An 8552-nucleotide genomic window follows, 5' to 3' on the forward strand; every position below is an offset into this window, starting at 1 on the left:
GACTGCTAAACCTAGAACTCTCAAATATATGCTTACTGTCTTTCCCCCCTTTCCGATTAGACCTTGAATCTCCAATTAAACCTCTCAATTTCTTCAACTCATCTCTTAATTTCTTACTGTCTTTCTTTCAAATGTTTTTTTTTCTCATCTATTTCAATTTTTGTGATAGATTCGAAGATTAAGGAGTTAAGTGTGTTCATTGAAGTTTAAGGTGAGGAGTAGAGTTTCTTGGAGCTAAATCTTGTAGCTTAGGGTTTATTAAAGCTTAAATCTCGGAGCTAATTAAGTTGGATTTTGGTCTTGGAGTTTGTTGCTGTGTTTTTTGAGATTTTGGAGCTTACTTTGTTAGGTATATTATTCTTTACATATCTATTTATATATGTTTGGGCTGCATTTTGTGTAGTTGTATGTATGCATGTGAAATTGAAATGTGTAGTTGTTGCATGTGTAGTTATATGTGTAGTTAAAATACGGATTTACAAGTAATAACAAGTGCTTGTATATATTTGTGTTTGTGTTGTTTGTAAATATTTTGTGTTTAGTCTATTTACTAATTCATATTATAATCTTAAAATCATGTATTCAGATATTCTTAGTTTTCCTAGACAGAATAATTCAGTTTGTGTCAGTGTCGAAAAGATGCCACATGGCCATTAAGAGTTCAAATGTAGTATATTGCATTTTGGGCAGTAGGTTTCTTTTGGTTACAAATTTGCTTAGAGTAATCTCCAGTTTCTGGTTGTGATATATCATATATGAAATTATATTTAAATATGCAGCATTGTCTTTGATTTTTAACATAACTCTGATTACAACTTTGCATATTACAGATGTTGAAAATTTGATAGTAGCACCAATATCAAAAGCATCAACTAGGCAAAGAGTTGGAAGGGCAGGAAGAGTACATCCTGGAAAATGTTATAGGTGCTGAACTGAGAAGTTCTCATTTTATTGACAATAGTTTCTTTTTAGAAGTTGTGCCTATTATTATTATCTATTCTAAATATCAAGAAGATTTTAATGGTTTAGGTGTGATACTGTGTCCAAATTCTGCCTACTTTGTGCACAGTTTGAAGTGAATTAGATCTTGAAAAACAGGGCATGATATGAGTTGATAATTTTCATATATTGATGGGTGAATATCTTCCATAGCATCTCTCCTGGTTTGAATTAGGGGTTACCTGTGTAGGCCGAGTCTTGAATAATTTCTCCCTTTATATCATCCAACTAGACTTAATGAATAAAATACTAGTCGGTAGGTGTTTATTATATTTAATTTCAGCTTTGATTGATCATTCTAGGTTTTAACAACTCGATAACTCATGATTTTGATATTACGCTTTCATATGTATATGCATGTCTTTATCTTTCTACTTTTTGAGCTTATCTCTGGCACTGGATATCTCTGTTGTTTTTTATTGCAATTATGTCCAAGTTCCACCTCTTTAGTGTTTTTGTTATTGAAAATGGATGGTTGAATTTAATTATAATTCATCTTCGGCATTCTTCTCAAATATCACTGCATGAGTTCTTGTTCGTAAATTTATTAAGTTTTTGTTTTGATTTTGCTGGAGAGCAAGACTTTGTTGAATAATATTAATTTGAGCTATACGATATTAGGCTCTACACAGAGGAGTATTACGTCAATGAATTGTCTACAGAGGGGATTCCAGAGATTCAGGAACAAGTCTTGTTTCCTCTGTAATTGATGATGATGCCAAACTTACTTCACCAGCTGGTTTCCAAATAGCTGAAATTCCATTAGTATGTTGCAGTATATCTTTCTTTTAAAAAATTGAATAATTTTATCTTTCTTCCTGAGCACACACACATGAGATGCCTGGTATAATTTCTGCACTTCTCTCTGTTATCCAAGTGCAAAACCACCTACCTAGCCATATAGTAAACATAATTTATACTGATTTCATGATTTCTAGTACTCAGAATATTTAACTTTATGTAGGAACCAATGTTCTCAAAAATGATCTTAGCTTCAGATGAACTTGGATGTTCCGAGGAGATCATAACAATTGCTGTTGTCCTTTCCATACAGGTAGACTCTCCCCTATATCATAATCTTTTTGGAATTCTTCATATTTGATCTAGCTGTTTGCATAACATAGAAATATGAACATCTTGAGTTGAATGATACAATAATTGTATGATAAGTTACATTCTAAGAGTTCTCTAATCAAATTGTATACATATAGTCTACACTGGATCTTCAGAATTCTGCAAATATTTGAGATGCTTAAGATATTACTAATAAATCAATGTGAGGCTGCAGATAGTAGCCAAGCTGCGATTCTATACACTGGACTCGTTCTCTCATCCATTTCTATGGCTGTGGCAGGAATAGTAGAGACACACCGCAAATTTGTTGCTGTCGAGTACAACATAGTTGATTCTGCAGAGCCTTTGCCTATGACTGTGTTCTGGTTAGGTTTCCAATATGCAATATTTGGAATGGCTAATATGTTTACATTGTGAATAGTCTAGTAAAGCTCATGTTTTTTTTAAAAAAAACTTCTATTGCAGTCTATCTGGGTATCGTCCAGGGGATCACAGAAAGAGCTAGATGAAGCAAAGATGAGATTTGCTGCTGCCGAGGTTTCATCTCAACTCATATTTAATTTATATAGAGCTTCAGCTGGTTTAGCAGCTGTTAAATTTTAGAAGAGCTTCAGCTGGTTTAGCAGATGTATTTCTGTTTGGGATGAACTATGTAAATGATCGATGGTGGATGTCTAGTACTTACTTTTGCAGTTATGTAGTTTGTTTGGATTATGAAGTTTGGTTGGTGGTGGATATATGTACGTAATTGGTATAATCTATGGTAAATCAATGAATGTATGTTTGTTTTTGTGTTTGTTTTGGTTTTGTTAGTTTTGGAATGGTAAAATGGCAGTTGGTATGTTTTTGGATGACTCTTGTTTGGGTTTTGGGCATTTGATTGAAACAAGGGATTCATGAATAAAAAAAATAAACAAACATCACTTCATGAACAAAATAACTGATGTAAAATGTAGTCAAATAAGATATTTCATACAATAAACTGATGTCATAAGCAGGCATATATATCAGCTCACAAGAAATGACTGATGTAAAACAATATAATAGATATCACATTTTGAAAGAACTGATGTTAAACACACACAAAGACATCGGTTTCATTAAAAAAAGAAAGGTACGACATCGCTTTTGATAAAAGACTGATGTAATATGTTAAGTTACACATTAGTTTAACAAGTTTTTCGATGTTAATGTATAATATTGCTTTATATGTGATAAGTTTAAAATGATATACATGACATATGAATGAATAACTGAAACCATAGTGAAGGTATACATTGAAGAAAAATACATCATATTGTTAAGAAAAACGATGTCTAAACTGTGTATAGACATCGGCTAATAAGCGATGTGTAATGCACCTACCTTTCTCATCGCATGCAAAGACATCACTTGGATTTTAAATAGACATCGGCTAATAAGCAATGTCTATTGACAAATTTCTAGTAGTGTTAACTTACTAAAATCATCCACCAAGAGGAGAAAGTACTTGTTACCTGCCTTCATTTCTGGGGTTATTGGTCCATAAAGATCTGCGTGAATTAACTCCAATACCTTCGTAGCATGAAAATCAGTCCGATTTGGGAAGGATCTTCTTGTCTGTTTTGCCATCAAACACCCTGTACACACTTCCTTAGGTTGCATGAAATTAGGCAGACCTCGAGCCATCTTTTTGTATGATAACAATTTCAACCCATTAAAATTCACGTGGCCTAAACACAAGTGCCACAGCCAGGTGGATTCTTCAGTCACAGACATTAAACAGTTGGACTTACTGCACTCAAGAATAATTTTATAGAGTCTGTTAGCTATTCTCTTTACTTTCATGAGTAGTCTCCCTCATTTATCATACACCCACAAGAATGCTCCGTTAAGGATCACTTTATTGCCATTCTCAGCCAACTGTCCAAGACTTATGATGTTGTTGCAAAGAGTGGGGATGTAGTATACCCCATCAAGTGTCACTTCCTCACCGTTTTTGCATTTAAATGTCACCGTACCTTTTCCCTTTATTTCGACTGTGGAACCATCTCTGAATCTTACCTTCCCTGTTATCTTCTCGTCTAGCTCCCTAAACTTTGTACGTTGTCCTGTCATGTGAGTGCTAGCGCCATTATCCAAATACCATACATTTGACTCCAATTCTTTCTTTTTGTCTTGGTTAAGCTTTCGTATAATGTCTCCTTCATTAAGTAACAGTGTGTTACTCCTGCCTGACTCGCATTCTGTCAGTAAAAGTGTTGGCTCATCATCTAAGGCTTGTGTCAAGTTTACTTCAGGTTTCTGATCTCTCTCTCATTTTGGCTTACGGCATCCTACAGCGAAATGCCCGTAATTGTGACAAGTAAAGCACTTTACTTTACTTTTATCATGGATACCTTGATAACTGCTAGTACCACGAGGCTTCTGAGGCCTTCTTTTTAGCCACTCCTCTCTGGTTAACAGCAACTGTCCTTCAATATTTTCCCGCTTAGTCCACTCATCCTCAGTCAACAACAATTGCCCATTGCTATTTTCTGATTGTCCACGTAGTCGTTCCTCATATGCTTTAAGAGATCCAACCGTCTCTTCGATTGACATTTCATCCAGATTTCCGAACTGTTCTATCGCGGATGTGATCTGCAAGAATTTAGATGGAGCTGCTCTCAGAATTTTCTTCACAACATAGCTCTCTACAACAGTCTCTCCTAGAGTACGGATGTTGGTCACTAATCCATTTAATCTTATACAGAATTCATCAATAGTCTCTGTGTCTTTCATACACAAATTCTCAAATTCTGATTTTAATGTTTGAACACGAGCTTTTCTAACTCGATCTGCTCCAAGGCACATCGTCCTGATGGCCTCCCATGCACCTCTGGCCGTTTTCTTTTCAGCTATGGATAGCAAAATGTCCTCCGGTATTGCTCTAACTACTGGATAGCAAAATTTATACTTTTAAATTTAAAAACCAAGGTTAGGCTGCTGATCAGTCACGCACTAACCCCGAGCAAGGCACACAGCATTGCTCTAACTACTGGATCCAAGGCACACATTGGCCTAACTTGACCATTATATGGTCTGACCACGAATCTGGTCCACAATTTTATAAAAACAATCCAATTCTAACATAATAACAGAATATGCAATAATAAACAATAACCAAAATCATTAACAACAATGAGTGTTTAACAATGAAAGGTTTTCAATCTTTGTAAGGATCAACAAAGTAGTTTAAAAGCTTGAACACTGGGTAATGAAAGAATTGGATAACAAAAGAATCAATATTTCAGGGTTTCAAAGATTTGGGCTCTCAAAGCATAGGATACAATGGTTGAATGTACAAGTAATTCAGTTCAGTGTTTGGGATTTTGTTTGCATGTATTTATGGAATAGTATCGTATACTTGAGGTTCGAGTTTAGGTTTGTAATAATCAATGGTTTAGAAAGAATATGGTTCATAGCTCAAGAACAATAACTGAAATCAGGGTTTACGTTTCCGTGCTTCAAAGCACTTGCAATGTCAACAAGACTATCAAGAATTACAATATCTCGAGAAAGTTCAGAACACTTGCCTGGTATTAGCTTACTACTCTGCACTGACTTCCAATCACAACCGTCTTACTCTTCAACTATCTGTTTTCCTTTCCTACGTCTTGCCTTTTCTGCTCACATATCATAAGCATCTATCAATTATCAACTCATAGAGTTATATTCAACACACACTTCTATCAACCTTGGCTTGGGCACGTGACTATGACAGCTATCAACAACCAACACTCCAGAAAAGCACGGCGCGTGTCAGAGGCCGTTAGGACACTGTGGAGGTGGTCCTCCCCTGGACACGTGTAAGCAATCCGCCCAAGCCAGGCGTCCTCCGCTCCCAAGATCCAACGGTCCAGATTTATAGGTAACTACCCCTAAACCCTACCTTGGGGCTATATATACCCCCAAGACCGAAGGGTTTAGGGGTTGGAAAATATTTTTACTCTCACACTCACACACTCTCATACACTCAAAAACACACAGCAGCCATCACATATAAACACACATACACAGCAGCCTCTAAATTACATAAACATATATACCTTCATTTTCTCCAAAGCATGTTCTTATTCTCACATCGGAGGCACCGTGGGAGCCAAACCCCCCTTCCGGTGTTGTTTTGCAGGCGCCCAACCAGCAGCTACACCTCACCCCCACACAGATTGTCCAGGAACACCGTCGGACGGAGCTGCCCGCTCACCGGAGTTATTATTTGGCGCTAGAAGGAGGGGCGCTCCATTCTTGGGTCTCGGTGCCCCTGGATTCATCTTCATCAGCAAACTCTTGAGAGAGTCCACTTTCAAAACTGTAAGAACATAAACAACCAAAACCTTTCTTCAATATGAATGTTTATTTTAGCCACGTTTGTGTGAACTCGTTACTTTAGGCCACGTTTGTGTGAGCCCGCTCTTGTTAAGTTTTGGTTGTTTAGAGTTTGATAATCTTGATAGTCTTAAAGCCTGGGGTTTGATAGTCTTGGTAATTTTAAAACCCAGAATTGTTTTAGCTTGCATATTTTCTTTTGTGTTCAAGAGGCTGTTGTTCTTGTTTAGTATTGTTGTTAGCAAAACACAGAAAATTTGCTTGCTGTTATTCTGGAAATTTTTTGTAATCTTCAAAAAAACAACCTCAGATCCACATTTATAGCCTCAAATCTTGGTCAGTTGTTTGTACATTTGTGGTGATGGCAAGAGCAAGAAAAAGTACAGCTGGTAGGACCTCCGCCAGTACCCATATTCAGGATCAAGACCCCTCTCAAGTTCAAGAACTTGGAAGAGACAGGGAGACCTTCCAGGAGCAACCACTGACACAGCATACCCCGATCAGGGATGCTAGAAATGTCATAGAGCTAAATCAATACAAGTACACAAATGTTCCAGTTGTAGAGGAGCATATGGCTAACTTAACAAGCCATGAACTTGCTGAAGCAATCAGGCTCTACAGAGATGAACAAGCTCGGGCTCAGATGGAATTTGAACAAGATGATGAGCAAGAAGAGTCCGGAGACTCTCAGCAATCCAGGAGATCTGTCTTCGACCGAATTGGGGCTAAGGCAAAAAAGAATCAAAAAGAGCCTAGTAAGAAGGAGACAGAAGCAACCAGAAAGAAAAAGTTAGAAGAAATCAGAGAAAAGAATGAAAATAAGAAGAGAAAAAGAAAGGAGGCTGCGGCTTTTATAGGGGAAGGGGAGAGAAACCACCCCTGCCACGTGGCAGCCAGGGGTTGGTTATCCCAGCAGTTACAAAAAAAAAGAGACAAATATGTATATTAATATATACACATAATGCACATTTATATCAAGTCATCATTATGGCCCAATTATCAAGCAAAGTAACTGCCCAAAATTCAAATTCGAAGGGGGGAAAATGAGCAAAACCGTTTAAATTCCCAAACCTTTCGAATTCCACAGCCCAGGAACCGGATCAATAACAATAGTCTGGATCATTGTCAACAGTTTCATGTTTGAAATAATTCTACCCTAATCCGGATTGGGATCCACTACACCAGTTTCGGATTGGGGGGCAACCAGGAGCAGAAATTTTTCTAGAAGCAGCAACTATTCTACCTTAATCCGCATTGGCATCTACTATACCAGTTCCGAATTGGGGGCAACCAGGAGCAGAAATTTTTCTAGAAGCAGCAACTATTCTACCTAAATCCGGATTGGCATCTACTATACCAGTTCCGGATTGGGGGGAAACCAGGAGCAGAAATTTTTCTAGAAGCAGTAACTATTCTACCCTAATCCGGATTGCCATCTACTATACCAGATCCGGATTGGGGGGCAACCAGGAGTAGAAATTTTTCTAGAAGCAGCAACTATTCTACCTTAATCCGGATTGCCATCTACTACACCAGATCCGGATTGGGGGGCAACCAGGAGCAGAAATTTTTCTAAGGCATCAACCATCCTACCTTAATCCGGATTGGCATCTACTACACCAGATCCGGATTGGGGGGCAACCAGGAGCAGAAATTTTTCTAAGGCATCAACCATCCTACCTTAATCCGGATTGGCATCTACTATACCAGATCCGGATTGGGGGGCAACCAGGAGCAGAAATTTTTCTCCCAAGCCAACCATGTAATCCTACTCTACTCCCTCATCCAGAAAATCCGCATAAGGGAGTGGGGGGCGAATGATAGGGTATAAGAGACCCGTTCAGGATATAACCTGGATCTAAAGGACACCAGCCTCGATCGATGGTCCGAGACCCCCCTCTCCCAGAACAATCAAATGGAGAGGCCAGGCCCGGCCCCATCGCATTACCCGGATCCGGATCCGACGGGGAGCCCGGACCTAATGCCTACCCGGATCCGGATCCGGACTCAGACGGCCATGAGCGGGGGCCCAACAAAAGCATGCACATCCTAAAACCCGCCAAGGAGGGGTACGTGGGCACGTGACTATAACAGCTATCAACAACCAACAATCCAGAAAAGCACGACGCGTG

General features: G+C 38.4%; 1 protein-coding gene across 1 annotated transcript; it reads right to left on the reverse strand.

Annotated features, from left to right (window-relative positions):
• Positions 1–3912: 3912 nt before the first annotated feature.
• Positions 3913–4905, reverse strand: LOC141679236 (uncharacterized). The gene is made up of 2 exons (XM_074485740.1): positions 4383–4905; positions 3913–4298 (listed from the first exon to the last, which is right to left on the reverse strand). Exons 1-2 carry the CDS (start codon positions 4903–4905, stop codon positions 3913–3915), a joined length of 909 nt encoding a protein of 302 aa, XP_074341841.1.
• Positions 4906–8552: the final 3647 nt, after the last annotated feature.

This window comes from Apium graveolens, chromosome 8 (genome assembly GCF_009905375.1).
Source record: "Apium graveolens cultivar Ventura chromosome 8, ASM990537v1, whole genome shotgun sequence".
Lineage (NCBI taxonomy): Eukaryota > Viridiplantae > Streptophyta > Magnoliopsida > Apiales > Apiaceae > Apium > Apium graveolens.

Excerpts from the sequence above, each read along its gene's own strand:
- LOC141679236 (XM_074485740.1), bottom strand. The coding sequence starts at position 4,905 with ATGTGCCTTGGAGCAGATCGAGTTAGAAAAGCTCGTGTTCAAACATTA. Across the intron at positions 4,299-4,382 it reads GCATTTCGCTGTAGGATGCC|AATGCGAGTCAGGCAGGAGT; the intron begins GTAAGCCAAAAT and ends TTTTACTGACAG.